General features: G+C 32.7%; 1 protein-coding gene across 2 annotated transcripts; it reads right to left on the bottom strand.

Moving 5' to 3' along the window:
• Window positions 1-297: 297 nt before the first annotated feature.
• LOC131621708 (selenocysteine methyltransferase-like) lies at window positions 298-4,543 on the bottom strand. Of its 2 annotated transcripts, none has more exons than XM_058892746.1 (7): window positions 4,291-4,543; window positions 4,078-4,134; window positions 3,660-3,889; window positions 3,148-3,277; window positions 2,300-2,503; window positions 2,043-2,114; window positions 298-760 (listed from the first exon to the last, which is right to left on the bottom strand). In XM_058892746.1, exons 1-7 carry the CDS (start codon window positions 4,453-4,455, stop codon window positions 596-598), a joined length of 1,023 nt encoding a protein of 340 aa, XP_058748729.1. In that variant the 5' UTR covers window positions 4,456-4,543; the 3' UTR covers window positions 298-595. The 2 variants fall into 2 exon arrangements, with proteins under 2 accessions (XP_058748729.1, XP_058748730.1); XM_058892747.1 differs by having other exon boundaries at window positions 600-776.
• Between the last annotated feature and the right edge of the window lie 16,022 nt (window positions 4,544-20,565).

Genomic DNA, 20,565 nt, shown 5'->3' with positions numbered 1-20,565 from the left:
CAAATTTGAAATAATATAATAGTAAATTTAAAGTTGAAATAAAATAATAAAAAAAAATAATAGTGAATTTATATTTTCATCAAGCCAGGCATAAATTGTAAAAAGCCTACATTGGTTTACCATATCACCAGCCCTAATTATGGGTAAGACTGCATTTGATCTATATTTTAATAGAATTTGCTAACAAAAACAAATCCAGTTGTGTGAAGTATAAAAATAAGCAGTACTATGTTTATAAAAGAAAAAATAGTAGTAGTAATTAATGGCCATTTCTTTTTCCAAAATTGAAAGAAAATCAAAGCAGAAACATCTTTTCCTTCTAGTTGAATGCAATGTGCACAGTATAACCGATAAATTATGTTCCAAGTTACAATAACCGATAAATTTTTCCAACACAGTATAATTTAGACCCGTTCTCCTTCACTCGAATTAACGAGTGTGTTGAAAAAAAATGTTACTGCCATTTTATTAGCGCAGCTAAGCCATATTTATCTTCCTCTATCGGCCCAAAGTAGGAACATGACCAATTGCAGCTGTGCTTGCATTCTTGTTTAGAATAGTTTGCACATTTACCTCCTTTCTGAATATGGGGCAGTCACTCTGTCGCAAGAGTAGCAGATCGACTGTTGTATAGTGTCTTGTATATTCCTCTGATGGTAACAGGAGTCGTTCTACAACAGCCACCAACAAAGCAAGCCCCTAACTCACACCATTTACTAACATACGAGACAAAATCTTCATCGGTAACGCCTGTATTTTGCTGCAACGGGAACAGCCTAACATCAGAATCACATAATTCAAGAAATATCTCAAGATTTGATCTCCAACTCCAATATTAATACTAATAACACCAACATTTGTAGTTCAAGTCCACATAGGTTCCATTAATTAATCATGTTTTCAATGTTATATACACTCCTAAACACTGTTCCAGGAAACTTAGAAGTCCGCTGGCTAAACAAGGTTAAGTAATATAACTCATCTATTTGAACTATGTCCAAAATGGTATGACATCACTAGTATATGAAGTTAAGTTCAATAAGATTCATACACGAATCTTTCCAAAATGAATCTGCATTCAAAGTTCTTTACACGAATCTTTCCACTGTGAAATCTGTCATTCTATGTTTAACACCTACTTACACGACCACTTATACTTGAGTAATGTTTGGCCAAGTTTCTTTCGCCCTTACACTTATGTTGTAATTAGGATTTTATTAATATAGAATACTTTGTTCTTTTTATTTTTTTTCTGTTCCACACATAACACCAAGATTGTTTCATTATAACGGCATATTATTTTCTTATTCTTCATTGTTATTTACTCATGTACAATAATCTACATATGAGGGCCTCTCTTTTGTAGCTTTTCAAATCAATTATATGCAGATAACTCGAACCTTTGAAGTATCTTTCTAGTTATTCAGACCTTTTAAGTATTTCTCAAGTTGGCATGAGAGCCCCGGGGACAGCAGTCCAACTGGATCGGTTGAAGAAAGGACTGTGAAGAAATGAAGGTTGACAATAATGGCTGGTTTAAGATCCTTTGTTTTACCAAAACTTTCATAAAAATAATGTACAAGATAACTTTTAAGCTCATATTTTTAAGCTCTACTTTAAAGTAACTTAATAGAAACTAGGACAAAGGCTACCTTAGACTCCAGCTTCTAAGCACGATTCTGATATAAGTGAAGTGACAAATTACACAACAGTCTCTGAATCAGTTTTACTTTTTAAATAAAAACTAATAGAATGATTTCACGGTCAAGTAAAGGGTTGGGCACAGTGGCACACACGGATTATAATCTTACTTAAGTTTGACTCTTCTTTTATTTGACTGCATACAATTTTCTTTATTTCAGGCAAAATAACTTCCACAATCAAATTTTCCACTGTATATTGGTTCAAATTTAATATTACTCAGATAGCACAGCTTTTATCTTCGATAATTGATCTTTGTTGAATTTTAAAGACAGAGATGACCACCAATAATTTAATAACAACATAAAATGCAACAGTACAACCAGATGAAATTAACTTACCATCCACTCCTTTCGATCACCATCATAAGTTTCCCCGCTATTTGGATATATAGCAACTGGTTTTGTAGTCACCTGAACAAATTACATGTGAATCAGGGCCGTGTGTTTTGCACAGATAAATTGAAAGCTATAGTAATTTATGAATACTAACATATTATCTTACATGAAACTAATGAAAGTAGCAAATGAAACTAATGAACAAGGAAGAAGTTCAACAATTAACCCGCATATTCAGTTAGAAAAACCTAAGGTTCTACCTTCTTAAGCAGAAGTATAAGATCATGTATAAATCTAGGTGGGGTACAGTTGATTCCAACAGCAAAGACTTTGTTGCACGATTCAGCAATGGAGCCACATTCCTCTATAGAATCACCACTAACAACATTAACTCCATCCTTAGAGTTAAAACAAAGCCATGCTGGAGTCTTTATGTTCTCTTCTTCCAGAAGTTCTGCATAAGCCTGCTTAGACAAGACCAAAATGAAATTGTAAGTGGAGACTTAAATTTTTGAATGTCCAAGCTTATTATTTCCCTTTAGACTGTTGTTTATTACATACTTATTTTGCAAGTTTAATAGATACTGGATCATGAAAGAGTGATTTTTTATTGAGAAATCCCTATTTTCCAGTCTACACCAGTGGAGATCGTAGAGTTGGAAGAGGTAGAATGTACTGTACTGCAGTATGGAGATACTGCAACAATCTCCATGCTACTTAAAATACCTAGTTCTCTCCCAATTTAATTTCCTCTCTAGAAACTATACATATCTTTGAGTTCTTCTATCAATGTTTATCTATCTTTTAACGAAGACCGATTATTGAACACGAATTAAGGAAGTTGTTAAAAGCCTCAGTTAAAAGCAAGCAGAGTTCATTTGACTGAATTACCCCTCAATAAAATTCTTAAATCAAAATATTTTATCATTCTATTGATCTACTCTCCGCCGGGTTATTAACATTGAGGGTAAAGTTGCAAAGAACAAACAATTAATGATCCCATGATTTTCTTAAGAGATAGACAAACAAAAATATTCTTCTGAAAGAACAAATACAAATATCATAGAGGGTAGATTTAGCATTTGACTGTCCAAAGCTTCTAGGATACCTGAGCTTCAATCTTATTTGGAATTGTTTCAAAGGCAAGCAGATCTGCACCCGAATCTGCCAAAATTTGAACTCTTCTTCGATGAAAATCTTTGAGAGTTTCCAATGTGATAGCATCACCATAAATCCCACTGCCAAGAACATGTCAAGAAGCATAGCAATCGTGAAAAATATGTTTTTTAGAAGTGCTGAGAATAGCAACAAAAGTCTATCAAACCTAAAAGCTTTATAAAATATTAATGATTCTATTCGATAAAGGAAAAATCTCCAAAACATACATGCAAGATGAACACATTTATTTTGGACAACCTTCTGATATTGTTACTATCACGTGCAAGAAAAAAAGTGCCAAAATAACATATACCAAGTTAAACACACTCAGAAAAGTAACATATCATAAAATAAATATAAATTAAATTGCTAACGAATAAATGGAGTACATAATAGGTAATATATCAAATATACTCAACGGCACAAGTTGGAACCAAATTCCAGAGATCTTAGGCATTTCACCTGTACTCTGATCCATCGGCTAAATAAGCTCCATAGCTCCCAATAGATGCTGCAATCAGGATCATCCGTGGCTTGAGGACTCTTGCATCAATCTCATCACTCAAAGAACTCTCAGCACATCTTTCATAATACAAATCGCGAGCCTCACAAGCAATTTCAACACTTCTTCTTAGCATGTTTTCACCTTCTTCGTCTGAAAATCCTTTTTCCTTAAAACCTTGAATGGTAGCCTATGAACATTACAAACAACTACCTCAGCTTCAGCTTTTATTAGTAACAAAAAGCAAAAACACCTATGAAACACGGACCCTGAACACAACCTGACACCGGTGATAATTTGAAAAAATAAATAAAATTAAAATTAAGCGCAAGTGTCAGTGCAGGTGTCCGACATTGACACGCAGATACGGAGACTCACTTGATAAGATGCTGTGGTTATAATGTCTGCACCATTTTCCAAGTAATCAAGGTGCACCTGCTCCATAGAAAACATGATCATTCATTCATAGCATCATTCGATTAAGTTAAATAACTAACTAATTTAATAACAAATCAATGATATATGAAAAATGAATAAAAAAAGGTTAATCGAAATGAAGTTTAACGGTGAAAGGTGAAGAAGGAAATGTACCTGGCGAATGAGGTCAGAGTGAGGGGAAGAAATGAGGCATTTGGCGCTCCATAAGGGATCGTTGAGGTCGGCGCCATGGCGTTCAAGCTCTGTCGCCAAACCGCCGTCGATGACGGCAGCTCCGCCGGCTTGACGGAGAAAATCCGATATCAGTGACGACGACATTTTGACACGGACAACGGAGGGGGAAGAAATTGATGTTGCTGCAGTATAATATGATTTAGGGCTTCTACTTTTATCATTGTGTTTCTCTCATTTTAAAATCAAATTTGTTAATTGTTATCCTTAGGTTTGTTTTATTTAATATTGTTGTTTTAATGAATTCAATTTAAAAATTAGAATATATAGGAAGTCTTTATTGTGGATATGTAATTAATTTAGGTACCATGGATTAAGACAAAATTACCATATCGGGTGGATTGAAGTCACTTCGTTAACAATGAATCACGTTAAAAATATTAGTGTTATTTATTTTTGTTCTTGTGTTTTTGAATTGAGAAGAAATTATTTTAAACTTTGAAACTCAATTCAAACCTCTTTTTCTTGTGTTTCACGCACCTTCAACTGGCACCAGAGCTCCGATTCTGGTAGCAAACACTTAATTGTGTTAGATAAAGATTCACAATTTTTCTGTAAAACACTATGGCCATTACACCACCACTGCCACCAGTTATCAATGTAAGAGAACACAACAATGCTAAACCTTCAAATTTTGATAGAGAAAGATTTGATTACTCGAAGGACATAATAGAAAGTTTTTTTCTTGGATATGATGTTGATCTATGGGATAAGGGAGTTGATGGCTACGAACATCCTGTTGATGCAAGTGGAAACAAGGTCGAAAGAATAAGTATGAACGACTAACAGAAGAAAGAGTATAAGAATCACCATAAAGCTAAAACCATTCTACTGGATGTGATTTCTTATATGGAATATGAAAAGATAACAAATAGAGACTCTCTTAAGTATATATTTGATTCTTTGAGAATGACACACGAAGGCAATGCTCAAGTAAAGGATACCAAGAGCTTGCATAAGTCCATATAAGACTTTATGCAGCCTGTACACCTTTCTCTCTTCGCCATGTTTCATAAACTCAACTGGTTGTGCCACATAGACTACTTCGTCTAAGGGTCCATTCAGGAATGCACATTTAACATCCATCTCACACATGTGCCAATTGTTCATGTTCGCCAGACCAACAACCAACTTGATTATTTCGATCATGGCAACATGTGAAAAACATCATCGAAGTCGATTCCTTCCTTCAGAAGAAATCCTTTCGCCACAAGTCGTGCCTTGTGTCGAGTCACTTCCCCTTTAGGATTACACTTCACTTTGAGGAAATTCGACAAGTAACTAAGTGTTGTTGACTTTGATCGACTGCAATTCCTCATTCATAACTTTCACCCATTTTGAATCCTTCAATGCCTCTGCTACATTGACAGGTTTGACATTTGCGTATAAAGTATAATGTACCAGCTCACCATCATCATCGACCATATTATATGATGTAATCACACATTCTTGCAACCTTTTAGGCATGTGTCTTGTTCTTTGAGGTCTACTTGGACCTGCATCACCTATGACTTCTTCTTGTTGATCTTATTCTCTTTCGACTTCAGTAGTTGGTTCTTCACATAAGATTCTCACTGAATCCTTCTTGGCATTATCAATCCAATCCAATTTCTTAAGCTCATCTATGATCACATCCACGTTGATCAATACTTGCTTACTCACTGGGTCGAACAACTTATATCCTCCAGTAGAATGATATTCTATTAGGATCATCTGACTCGACTTGTCATCAAGTTTTATTCTCAACTGACCAGACACATGTCTTTGTGCTATAGATCCCAAATACCTACAGATGACTCAAGCTAGGATTCACATCAGACCAACATTCTTCTGGAGTAATTTCTTCTAGCATCTTTGTCGGACATATGTTCAATATGTATGACACACTCTACACAACTTTTCCATAAAACTCTTTAGGTAAATGCTTTCCTTTGAACACACTTCTCACCATATTCATGATTTATTCGATTCTTACTTTATGCCGTTCCATTATGTTGCGGAGTATAGGGTGGCACCACCTCTTGCACAATCCCTTCTTTTTCACATAACATGTATAAGTCTTTCAACACATATTTTCCACTACCATCAGTCCTCAGAACCTTGAGATTTCACCCACTTTGCCTTTCGACCATAGATTTGAACTTGGAGAATACCTTGATCACTTCTCTTTTCTTCTTGATCAAGTAAGTCCACAGTTTTCGAATGAAATCATCTATGAATGTGACAAAGTATTTGTTACCTCCATTCGAAACCACTTGGATTTAAACCATATACATTAGAGTATATGACTTCAAGAATTGCCTTCGACTTGCTTCATGCATCCTTGCTGAAGTTTTTCTTGTGTTGCTTCGCCTACACACATTCCTCACACACTTCTCTTGGAATGTCGATTTTCTGGTAATCCTGAAACCATATTTCTTCTTTTAAACTCTTTGATATCATTGAAGTTGAGATGGCCTAGTCGATAATGCCATATCCATTCATCTCTGCTAGCTGGAGTTGTAAGGCACTTGTGCTCCATCACATTTTAGTTCAATCCTGAACGTTCTATTCTAAGACATATGAGCCTTCAAGATTAACCTCCAACTTGCATTGACAAATCTCATCATCTTGTCTTTGATCGACACCTTATAGTTCTTTTCGACCAATTGCCCAATGTTGAGCAAATTGACCTTCATGCCTGGTATGTACAACACATTGGAAATTACTGACCTCTTTCCTCATAATCAGAACATCACAAATACCTTCAGCTGCTAGAGTATTGTCATTTCCAAATTCTAATGTGTTCTTCATAGAGGATTTTATGTTGACAAACCATTATTTTTTTCATACATGTGTGATGAGCATCATGAGTTCAAGTACCATTATTCCTTGAATATCTCTCCATCCATTGTTGTAACCATCAACATCATTTCTTTTTATTCTTCATACTTTGCAAACTTTGCATCACTTTCTTGATTCATATTCTCTTTTGGACAATCACTAGAATAGTGACCATACTTATACAATTGAAACACCAGATGTGACTTTTTTCAGGCTTTCGACCACCACCTCTTCCTCTACCTGCAGTACTACCTCTTTGGTTGCTTTGTTATGAGGGCTTTCTCTGATTCAACCAACTTCCTTCTTGATGATTTCGACCAGTCGAATTATTGTAGCCTTCTTTACCTTTGTTGCCTTTCCAACTTTCTTTAACTTTATTTTCTTTTGCTGACTTAGCATACAAATCCACACCACTCTTTGACTTGCCTGCAACTCTTTCTGTCATTCTTTGTTCATGAGATTTGAGCATCCCTTGAAGCTCTTATTTTGTCAATTTCGACAAATATTTAGGTTCTTTTATGGGTACCACTATGTGGTCGAACTTAGGAGCCAATGACCTCAACATCTTTGCAACAATTGATTTTGATGTCAACACTTTTACACATACCTTGGTTTGATACACCAATTTCGTAACTCTAGTGATGAAATCAATTATGCTTTCACTTTCTTCCATCTGAAGTAATTCATATGTACTTTTGTTAACTTCACCTCTTTCACCTTTTCTACACCTCCAAAAGACTTTTCAAGAATCCCCCAAACTTCTTTTGTAGATTCTACATCACTAACATTTTCAAAATTATTCGGACTTAGACATTGATGAATTATAAAGGGAGCTCTATAATAATTCTTCTTCAATTATTTGTGTGCAGCCTTTTCTTCATTGTTGCATTTTATGCAAGCGGTGCTACCTCTTCTTTCACAACATCCCAAATATCTTGATAACAGAAAACAACTTTTATCTATTTGCACCAATTCTCACAGTTGTTAACTTTCAAAATTGAAAGAATCGCCAAAAAGTGACTGCTTGGATGATTCATTGCCATCGTGGTTTGCACCATTACTCAACTTGTTACATAATAAGGGTCACTCTCTCTATTTATAGTTTTAGGTTTACTTGCTCCCTAAGCCAGAGCCCAAAACTACAGAAGCCCAAAATAACTATTTTAGACCTAAATCGAAATTTGTGTGTAGCAACCTACTTACAACACTTCGACAACTACATACAACTCGACAGACTAACATAAAAAACAAAAATAAAAGACTACTCTAGTGTATTTTCAATCGAGAGATAAGAACTACTCCACTATGCAAGTAATCAATGTCTTAAAAATTGAACATCAACATAATCAATAATCAAAATCATAAATAAAAAGTTCAATGTCATCAAAATCAAAAATCAACATGCTTTGAATTTTTCAAAATTAAGAAGAAAAACATACGAAGAAGAAGAAAAAACTGCATGAACATGCTTTTTATAACTCAAAAAGAAGAAGAAAATGTATGAACATGCATTTCAGAACATACAAAGAAAAGAAGAAAATGTATGAACATGCATTTAAGAACATACAAAGAAGGAGAATAAGAATAAAACTCACTTGATTCTCAAACACTCATGATTCTTCTTGCTTTGAAATTCACTTCTTGGTTATGCTCTAATGTGTGTGAATAAGGTCATGTCACTGTGTATATATAATTAGTTATTACATAAGAAAAAATGGTTACGGTTTGTTATAAAAACTGCAGTTGGATTTCAAATATTTATAAAATATATTAAACTAATAGTTTCAATTAAGGGTGTTTTCGATAAAAAAAGTTATATTTGATTTTGTTTTAATTTTAAGTTTTAAAAAACTCATATGTAAAATAAATAGAAGTTTGTAGAAGTAACATAAGTAAAATTGAAACCAATTGCATTTGTTGAATAACGTCTTGTTACTATTACTAGTTGCATTTGTCGAATAGTGCCACATTAATATTAGTTTCAGTTAGTGGTGTTTGGAGAATTAAGGCTCGTTTGAATAAATTTTGCTTTTCAATTTTTAAAAACGCGTTTTATAAAATTGTTTTAGAAAAGCGTTTTTAAGAAGAATACAATTAAAAAAACTTGTTTGGTAACATGACTTTTCAAAACTGTTTTAAAAATGAGAAAATTAAAATATTCATTTGGTTAACTATTTTTTAAAACAATTTTTGCTTTTTTAAAGTATTTCTAATGATAATCATAACTCATACTATTAAAGAGAAATTTTGAAAATTCATCATCACTTGCATAAGAAGTAGAATCATCACTTTTATCAGTATCAATTCTGATTAGAACATGTCATAAAATTTAATAACTAAACTTTAAGTATGAAATATTCCATAAAATGTGTGTATACCACAATTCAAAGGTTCTAAAATAGGCATCAAAACTTAAGAAAAATGGGGATAAAAATTTAATTAAGCTAAAAAACCAACATAAAGTTGATATACCTAATTTCATGTTCAAGATATCTAGCTTGCTTCTCTAGAACACTTTAGTTTTCTGGACCTTTGAACACAGTAGCTTCAGAGATATATGCATCCAATATGAAGTTGTCACAATCCTCAAGATCTTCAAAAATAACACTGAAATTAATTTGAACCGGAGGTGACTCATCTGGGTTTCCTTCTCATTCATCATGGTCAACGTGATAATCTTCTTCTCCTCCATCATCGTCAACATGATGGTCACCTTCTCCTCAATCATCCTCAACTAGATGGTCTTCTTTTCCTCCATCGCCATGCGTCGAGAAAAGAAACACATTTTCTAAAAAATGCTTACTAGGTCAATAAATATATAAGGAAATTAATGATAAAAAATCCACTTACGTCGTCATAATTTTGCTGAATCTCCTAGTGTAAGTCGTCCAACTCTCATTGTTTCTCATCCGTGCTTCTATGAAATTCCCTGACTTTCAATTTAAGCCTTTCCTTGATCGAATCAAATTTCTCCTATAGTTCCTCGATGGTTGGAGCAGGAGGACTGCAGGGAATGATAAAATCAATATAGTTATATCCAATAATCTTTAAAACTCAAGAAATAAAGTAGAAACTAACTTTGGAGTAGGAATTAGATTGACATTTTCTAGATTGTCAAGTGCGTTGTCCATGGTAAAACAAAGCTTCACAGATAGAAAATCTCAATCCTGAAGCTGAATATACAAGTGTCAGAGTTAACATTAGAATCGATAATCAATAATCAATAATCAACAATAAAAGTTTCAATATCATTAAATTAAAAAATCAACATGCTTTGAATTTTTCAAAATTGAGAAGAAAAACATACGAAGAAGAAGAAAAACTGCATGAACATGCATTTTAGAACATAAAAAGAAGAAGAAAAAAAATCTATGAACATGCATTTTAGAACATATAAAGAAAAGAAGAAAATGTATGAACATGCATTTCAGAACATACAAAGAAGAAGAAGAATAATAAAACTCACTTGATTCTCAATCACTCGTGATTCTTCTCGATTTGTTATTCACTTCTTGATTATGCTCCAATGTGTGTGAATATGGTCATGTCATTGTTTATATATAATGAGTTATTACATAAGAAAAAATGGTTACGGTTTGTTATAAAAAAATGCAGCTGGATTTCAAGTATTTATAAAATATATTAAACTAATAGTTTCAATTACGGGTGTTTTCGATACAAAGTTATATTTGATTTTGTTTTAATTTTAAGTGTTAAAAAACTCATATGTAAAATAAATTGAAGTTTCTAGAAGTAGCATAAATAAAATTGAAAACAATTGTATTTGTTGAATAACATCTTGTTACTATTACTAGTTGTTTTGTTAAATAGTGTCACATTAATATTAGTTTCAGTTTCTGGTGTTTGGAGAATTAGGGCTCGTTTGATTAAATTTTGCTTTTCAATTTTAAAAAAACGTTTTATAAAATTGTTTTAGAAAAGTGTTTTTTTAAGAATAAAACAATTAAAAAAACACTTGTTTGGCAACATGACTTTTCAAAACTGTTTTAAAAATGAGAAAATTAAAATATTCATTTAGTTAACTATTTTTTAAAACAATTTTAGAGATGAGATAATAAAAGACATTCTTTATTCATTCAAAATAAATACGAACAATTTGTTTCAATTTCATTTAATACTTCAGCAACAAACTCATCTAAACTGAATTCAAACTTAATCAAAGTTTGACCAGAAGAACGATACTCTATTACAGAAATTCATTCACTTAGACGAATTAGTTCAGCAAGATGGACACTGATATTTTCTTCTTCAACATAAAGCTTACCCTTAAGCTCTTCATTGATAAAAGCCCTTTTCTTGTTGAAACACATAATTACATGTTCAAGAAATCAAGCTTGCTTCTCTAGAACAGTTTAATTTTTTGGACCTTTTAACACAGTAGCTTGAGTATGTGAAGTTGTCAGAATCCTCAAGATCTTCAAAAATAGAACTTAAATTAATTTGAATCGGAGGTGACTCATCATGGTCTCCTTCTCATTCATCATAGTCAACGTGATAATCTTCTTCTCCTCCATCATTGTCAACGTGATGGTATCCTTCTCCTCAATCCTCGTCAACTAGATGGTCTTATTTTCCTCCATCTCCGTGCGTTGAGAAACGAACACATATTTTTTGAAAATGCATACTAGGTCAATAAATATATAAGGAAATCAATGATAAAAAATTCACTTACGTCATCATAATACTGCTGAATCTCGTGGTGCAAGCCATTCAACTCTCATTGTTTCATGGTAAAACAAAGATTCGCAGATAGAAAATCTCAAACCTGAAGCTGAAAACACAAGTGTGAGAGTTAACATTAGAATCGAAATTTTAGGCAAACTAAAATCATACTAGTGATCATTACTTTATCATTTTGCATTTTACTGAACAGAGGATTAAAATGAAATATAGAAATAGTTGATAGCATCAACATAACATAAAAAACAAGAATCAAAATCTACTCTAGTGTATTTTCAATCAAGAATAAAAAATTACTCTAGTGTCTTAAAAAAAGAACAACGACATAACATACAAAACAAGAATAAAAAAACTACTCTAGTGTATTTTCAATCAAGAGACAAAAGCTACTCTACTGAACAAGTAATAATGTCTTAAATAATGAACATAAACATAATCAATAATCAAAATCAGGAATAAAAAGTTCAATATCATCAAAATCAAAAATCAACATGCTTTGAATTTTTCAAAATTGAGCAGAAGAACATACGAAGAAGAAGAAAATGTATGAACATGCATTTTAGAACATACAAATAAGAAAAAGAAAATTTATGAACATGCATTTAAGAAAATACAAAGAAGAAGAACAATAAAACTCACTTGATTCTCAAACGCTCATGATTCTTCTCGCTCTGGTATTCACGTCTTGATTATGCTCCAATGTGTGTGAATAACGTCATGTTATTGTTTATAGATAATGAGTTATTACAGAAGAAAAGTGGTTACGGTTTGTTATAACAAATTGCAGCTGGATTTCAAATATTTTTAAAATATATTAAACTAATAGTTTCAATTACATGTGTTTTCAATAAAAAAAGTTATATCTGACTTTGTTTTAATTTTAAGTTTTAAAAAATTCATACGTAAAATAAATAAAAGTTTCTACAAGTAGCATAAGTAAAATTGAAACCAATTGCATTTGTTGAATAACACGTCTTGTTATTGTTACTTGTTGCTTTTGTTGAATAATGTCATGTTAATATTAGTTTCAATTACTAGTGTTTGGTGAATTATGGCTCATTTGAATAAACATTCTTTATTCATTCGAAATCGTAATTCCCCCAACATATACGTCTAGAATAATATGCAGTGATGCAGTAAATAGTACATAGAAACATAAATAAGTTGGAAAAGACAAGAAATTAAAATCATATACAATTCAAGTTTCCATCTAAAATGTATACAATTGGCTTGTCTACAACAATGCACATCAGAAAGATAAAATTTGATGAGGTCATCCTGCCATCTCCTCGTCCACAATCTTCAATGCAGACCATATATAAATTCTTCACTTATAATTTGTGTCTGAAAAAATTATTAGAGGATTGAGGTGAGATTATTAAATCTCAGTGAGTTTCCCTATCTTATGGGTTCACTCGGTTCTACAAGGTTCATGCATCAAAATAGATCCACCATGGATCCAGGGTTCTCTCATGGCCAGGTACAAATACACAACAAAAGGTAGTATCACCATTGGAAGTCCCTTCACTAACCAATGAGATTAACAAAAAATAGACACATAGCCAAATACAAACAAGTATGCAGACCCGTATCCCTGTACAGGAATCCAGAAGTACGTTAATGCCCTTACGAAGCCCACACTATCACACCCTCGATGAGTTACACCTGTGCACCGTGTTAAGACACTTGCACATGTCATAACATGATGAATCATATGAGTTCTACATGGAATTCCATCTGTGACGAGTTACAAAAGTGACATTGCCTAAGTGATCTCACGATCGTGTCAATCATCCAAACACATGTGATTAGGAACGCCCATGGAAAAAATTCCATCTTAATGGCACAAGCCCACCGGGCGAAAGTAGCGGTATTTCCTACATGTCACCACTAGATGTGAGTCAATCTGAAGTGATATAGCCTACATGGCATCACAACCTCACCATACCAAGCACACCGATGTGTGATATCCACAAGTGGGCTACGTCCTTTCATACCTCTACAAGCACATCACAATGGTAGCTCAAGTGTGTTCAATATACCATGAACGCCCATGCTTCTGTTACACCAGCGAGAAAAGCCCTTTCAGACCCTCCCTAGGACATCGCAACATTATAGAACCGTCAAACACAAAGTCAGGGCTGTAAGTGATTTACCACCTAATAACTAGGCCTACTTCGATTCAAGCATACATCTGATCCCGTGCCCATCAAGCCACACAGACAAACAAATTCTGAATGTTCAACCGAAACAACGAAAAACAACATTCAATGATCACATTCTATCATTTCAACATAATGCATTTATATATAATACATAAAAGATTAGCATAAAAGTTATCTTATAATGTCATTTATTCATTGTGCATCACATTAGGCACACACATAATTAGGACATGAACAATCAATCACCATATAGTTCATCCTTCCATAATATTGCATAAATATCATACATATAAGGATCACAACATGGAATATTTTCCATGGCCTCTAAATAATTGGCATAAAACCATTCAATTAATTCATTACTAAATAAATCATTGGAAGAGCTTTCCAATGCTTCTGACAGCACCTAATTCCGAGTTACGGAACTCCAGTTGTGCGATTTTCAAATTCTGCATTTTTTTCAACGCAGACTCACGAAATCGATTTCCATCGTAGTGGTTATTGATTTCCTGCATGCATAATGTCAAAAAAAAACCCATTTTTTGGTAGAAATAGATATCCAACATATGGTAATCGTTTTCCATGGAACCCAATTTAAAAAATACCCATTTTTTTTTTGCATAAAACTCATTCCTAAACCTCCCACATCAAACCCTAACATGCATTAACAGTCCAAAACATTCCAGGCATCAAGAGAACACGTTTTTCATTATTAGTCAAGCATGCGATACATTGCACACAACTAACCCATGATCATTCAAGTTCCCAATTTCCTACCCCAAGTTCTAACTATGGAACTCACCTTGCATAAAGGGAGGTTAGTATGATAGTCATGCTGCAATTGAACTCCCATCTTGGTCAAAACTCCACCTCATAGCTCATCCAATTTGTAGCCCTTTTACACCCATTTTCAAAAAGAATTGGTCATATTTAAACACATTTATCTCTTTCAATACATACACTCTAGCAACAAAATTTATATGCAAACAAAAGGGAATTTCATGCTCTTTCCGAAAAGTCCGGAATCACTTAAATGGAGTTACGAGTAAAAAGTTATTACTTGTTTTGTGAAGGATGTACCAAGGGTGCGAAAATGGACTTTTAGAGCTGATGAACATGATATCTCTCTCTCTCTCTCTCTCTCTCTCTCTCTCTCTCTCTCTCTCTCTCTCTCTCTCTCTCTCTCTCTCTCTCTCTCTCTCTCTCTCTCTCTCTCAAATTCTGATTTCATAGGCCAAATAAACCATTTTCATGTTATACTTTCTCCTTTAGACCCAAAATGCTCTTTAACTAAGTAGTATTTACAACCTTGCAATCTAGTTCATTTCTAACTAAATACTTAGCTATTATTCTCACACTTAGAGAAATAGGGATGTTACATAAATAAATCAAAACAATTTGTCCCAATTCCTTTTAATACTTCAGCAACAAACTCACGATCAATCAACGAAGAAGTCAAAATATTTAAGAATGGAATATTCCATAAAATGTGTATACTACAATTCAAAGGTTCTAAAAGGGGCATCAAAACTTAAGAAAAATGGGGATAAAAATATAATTAAGCTAAAAAATAAACATAAAGAGATCAACCTGACGGTTCAAGAAATCCATCGATACATTTGTTTTACCAGTGAATAGGCTGACTCACAATGATTTTTAATGGATCAACTGGAACTATGGTCTGATTGCCTTACCAGATCACTCCATCCTTCGATTTACAGTCCAACTGGTCCGACCAGACAAAACCGTTCGGGTTTTAAAATAAATTTAATATTAGAAACAAAAAATATTTGTATGTAATTTTATAAAATTAAAAGAATGATTTTTTATGATGGTAATAAAATTGAAACTTGATAATTTTGAAAGAAAAATAATTACTTTTATAAACTTATACAAGTGCATTACATTCCATTTTCTATTTATATTTAGCTTTACACGTGACTGAATTGTATAAAAGAATAAAGTTGGTTATAATTATATATATGTCATTAATGAAAACTACCACCTTTTTCGGTGTTTTTCATTTTAAACTTAAAATATAGAAAATCAAAATTGGAAATTGAAAACATGCTTAACATGTTTTAGTTTTTCACTTTTAAAAACAATAAAAATGGAAACTGTTTTTAAAATAAGTTTTCTAAAACATTGTAATAAATGCATCCCCACTAGTGGATGATGAGACTGGTTCGCAATCAGATTTTTCAATAATATTGTAATTCATATCAATGTAAATCATACAATATGGGTAGGAAAAAACTAACTAATAACATAACATTACAAAATTATGAGCCGACATTGTTCATTTACTTCATGTTTTATTGGTAGAAAAAACTAACTAATAACATAACATTACAAAATTATGAGTCGGCATTGTTCATTTACTTCATGTTTTAGATTCTCATAAATAGTGTTAAGAAAAATTTTAAAAAGAAGAAAAAAGATGCTCATAAATAAGAATCTGTTCAAACCAACAACAACCAATATAACCCTTACTCCATCTTCCAGCTAGGGTCGTTCATGGTACATTTTTGTTAGAAAATTGAACCAAACCAAACAATTATATAAGGTCATCTGAACCAAATCAAACAGTTATATAAGGTTATCTTAACTGAACTGTTTCAATTTTTCTAGAACACAACTAAAAGTTTTGGTTTGGTATATTGGTTAAGAATTCTAAATCGTACAAAACTATTAGAAGCCAATTTTTTCCAAAACCGAACAATTTGTTAAAGAACTGAATCGTTACACTTGGTTTTAAATTATTTTTAACAAAAAACCAATTTAAATTTAATTTTATAAACATTTTTTAATATACTAGTTTACATAATTGTTTTTAATAAAAAATCAACTTAAATTATTATTTTTTCAAAAAAATTGTTTTTTTGATATTCGAAAAAAAATGACTCTTTTATTTTGGGAAAAACTTGAGTTATTTATTTTGGAAAAAACCACTAAGTCAGCAACTTGTCTTTTAAGATCGCGTCTCTAATCCAATAGTTGACAAATCAAATCATTCTCAATGAAGTCTCTCTTGTTTGCCAAATACTAAATTTCGTGGTCGATCTTTCTTGGTATTGAAGGTAAGACTCGTCGAAAGGTCCCATAGTTACGTAGTCTCCAATGTTAAAACTAGTCTTGTGTTCCATATCATGGAAAATGGTCGCATAATCCCTTCGAATGTTTGCACCTGGTTGATGAATGTTGAAGTATCTATACTCAACACCATCATCATTATCACCATTATCCGAAGGAAAAACAGAAAAATATAATTTTTTTTATAAAGATTCATACATTTATAGATGCAAAATTTATACCCACACTTAACAACAACATCGCCATCATCATCATTGATTAAAAACGTATTATCATAATTTTTGTTGATGGTGTCTTGAATCTTGCAAGCCTTGTTTTTCCTTCCACGATGGTTTTGTAATATTCCTTGCTTTTTGTTCGAAGAATCTTAATCTTTTCATCCAAAGCCACTAATATTTCTTCAAGCTCTTCGACAGTGGGAACAACATTAGGGTTACTGTAATGACAAGAAATCCATTAAATAACTCTATAATCTATAAAAAAGAATTAAATAAAAGAAGTCAATGAAATACCCAATATTAGCATTTTCATTGTTGGGGATTGGGTCTCCATTGTTGTCCATGGAGAAGTTTCTTGAAATACTAAGTGAAAGAGTGAAGTGAAAGTGAACCGTTATTTCAGTTGGGAGGGAGAGAGAAATATGTGAAGTAGTTGAACTTAATATTGGATATATTTATTTATACTATTGCTATTAATGGTAATGTAATCATGTGACCAATTAATCTATTCATTCCTATTTGTAGGAGTGACACCAGAGTTTTTAAAAATGTAGTAGTTGTTTTTTTAATTGTTTTTAGTGAGGAAAATAGGAGTAAATGGTAACATTGAACCAATTTACATTAGGATTAGGATGATGCAGACTAAATATTTTGCGAGCGTGACTCATAGGCTTTAGTATTGTCTGTTTCTGTAAAGATAAACATTAATATTAAGAGGGAGGTGTAATAAAAAGTGTAATAAAACATATACATGTCGGACAACATGATCGGAGTAATAGATCAAGAGGGAGGTGTTAGATATACATGCTTTTGACATATTATCGTGCTAGATGATATTTTATGTATTTCATACGGCGATCAGCGTGAGACACAATCCTTGGAGGTGATAGCCAGCTTGTACTCTATATGGTTAGCTGATCATTGGCGTTTAGACTATTTTTAAAAATTAAACTATAACAATTTTGTTTGTGATCTATTCCACCCCTTCTGGATTGTAGCCTATCGTCTATCATTTTTGAGTTGGTTCGATTCATTGTCAATTTTAATAACCGTACAATCGCTCAACCCACTATTAATTCGCTTAACCCTTAGGATATGTTTGGATTGATGGAATAGGATGAAATAGAGTGGAATGGAAATGAAAGAAGTTTATGTTCCATCGTTTGGATCGGTTAAAAACAGATGGAATGAAGTGGTATCTTATGGAATGCATTCCATCATATTCCATCACTTTCCACCTTTTTTTTGTACCCACCGATTTGGGCGGAATGAAAAAATTACTCTATTTTATCATGAAGTATCCAAACAATGAAATGACGTATTTATTCTATTCCACTCTATTTCATTATGCTCCACTCCATTTTGCTCCGTTTTTTTTATTGTATCCAAACATAGCCTAATTTCAATAGAGTGTGAGAGCATCTGGGAGAAATAATTCCTTAAATTAATGTAGCACTCTTATATACTTGAATTTAGTTGAGTAATTGGATATGAATATAATAATATTAGTTAATGCATGCCATTTTTAAAAATTATTTTATTTAAAAACAAATTAAAATTTTAAATTAACTTTCATTTAATTATCATGGATATTAAAGAATGTATTTTAAATTAATTAAATCTTTGATCTTCTAAACACAAGAGTGTTGCGCCTTAGTTAAAATTTAAAATTTAATCAGTTCAATATTAAATAGGAAGTATGAATTAGCTCACATACAACAGAATTAACAAACACACACACTCTCTCTCTCTCTCTCTCTCTCTCTCTCTCTCTCTCTCTCTTAAAATTAACAAGTTTGAAAGTGATATTCTTGTTTTCTTTTTCCATCAAGAATGGATGACGACCAAGATCCTGATGTACCTGTAAACCCAGACCCCCCAAATGAAGAAGATGAATTAGAAAATAGGATTGATCACACAGGGGAACTAATTCTGAAACTGGAAAATAAATCGACTGAGTATCAAGAATTGATATCTGAAAAAGAAGAAGAACAGTATGAAATCTGGTGTAGAATTGAGCAGCGCAACATTGACAGAGGTATGTTTATTTGAATGCATGTGGATAGAATATGTTTACAAAAAGAAAAAGTATAGAAATATGAATGCGTAACGTAAATTCTTTTTTCTCTTCAGAGAATAGTGATGGTGATGCCGCAGAAAATGCTATGAATATTGACTATGGTGAATTGGAGCCCGCCTATGAAGATGATCACATTTACTTAGGTGATTTAAGATATACTGTATTTATTTATATAGATACTTGTTGGGATTTGAATTAAAAGAAAAATTTGAATATTTTTGTGTATACAGAGGATGATGATATGTTGGAAGAAGATGATTTTCCAGTTCAAGCTCCACCAAATAATGAAAATCCCAATGCTGCTCCAGCACCGGTTGATTTCGAAGAGATATTCGAAGAAATCGACAATAATAGTAACTTTAGTCTCGACAGCTATGTATCTCAAGATGCAGAAGATGACTTTATGGAAGAGTATCAAGATTTTCTAGACTTTGAAGAAAGAGAACTCCGAATTGAAATTGAGAGGCTGAACAAAAAAGAAAGTTTTCTTAATGACTTGCTTGCCGAGTTAATTGCTGAAAGGGACGATCTTGAAGATCAGCTATTTGGAAATAATGGAGGACAGTAACCTGAAGTGGTTCCAGTGGGTGGATGCATCCCTGACAAAATTGCAATTCTCAAGTCTAGGTAAAAGTTAGCTGAAAATCTTAAACAAACAGTTTTTTGACATGCTTTGTAATATCATTTGTACAGAGATATTGAAACACAATTCCAACACTTACAACAATTGCAAATCATCAAAATAGTTGCAAGATTTCTATTATGTTTTAAGTTATAGCCATTTAGTATAATAATGTATGTACACAAACAGTTAAGTTTTTATTTTCCTAGAATCTTAGAACTGTGCTGTTTGCATTCCAGCTGTAATGCTGCCTAGACATAGTTGTCAAGGTGATAAGTTGCACAGATTTGGGGCCATGATACGGGTAGGTGGTGTGGTAGATTCATCCCACTTAGAATCTAAAATGGACAGTGGTGCGATAATAGGGTGGTTTTCGATGGTAGTAGGTGGGAGTGAGGGGGTGATCAGATCAATAGGGCCATGATGAATTTTAGATGAAGAGGGAAGTTCCAGCCAGTAGGCCACAGGACCAATTTGTTGAAGAACCTTGAAAGG

Source organism: Vicia villosa, unplaced genomic scaffold (genome assembly GCF_029867415.1).
Source record: "Vicia villosa cultivar HV-30 ecotype Madison, WI unplaced genomic scaffold, Vvil1.0 ctg.000010F_1_1, whole genome shotgun sequence".
Taxonomy (NCBI): domain Eukaryota; kingdom Viridiplantae; phylum Streptophyta; class Magnoliopsida; order Fabales; family Fabaceae; genus Vicia; species Vicia villosa.
The sequence above is the reverse complement of the archived record's forward strand: the minus strand, read 5'-3'. Positions and strand labels throughout refer to the sequence as shown.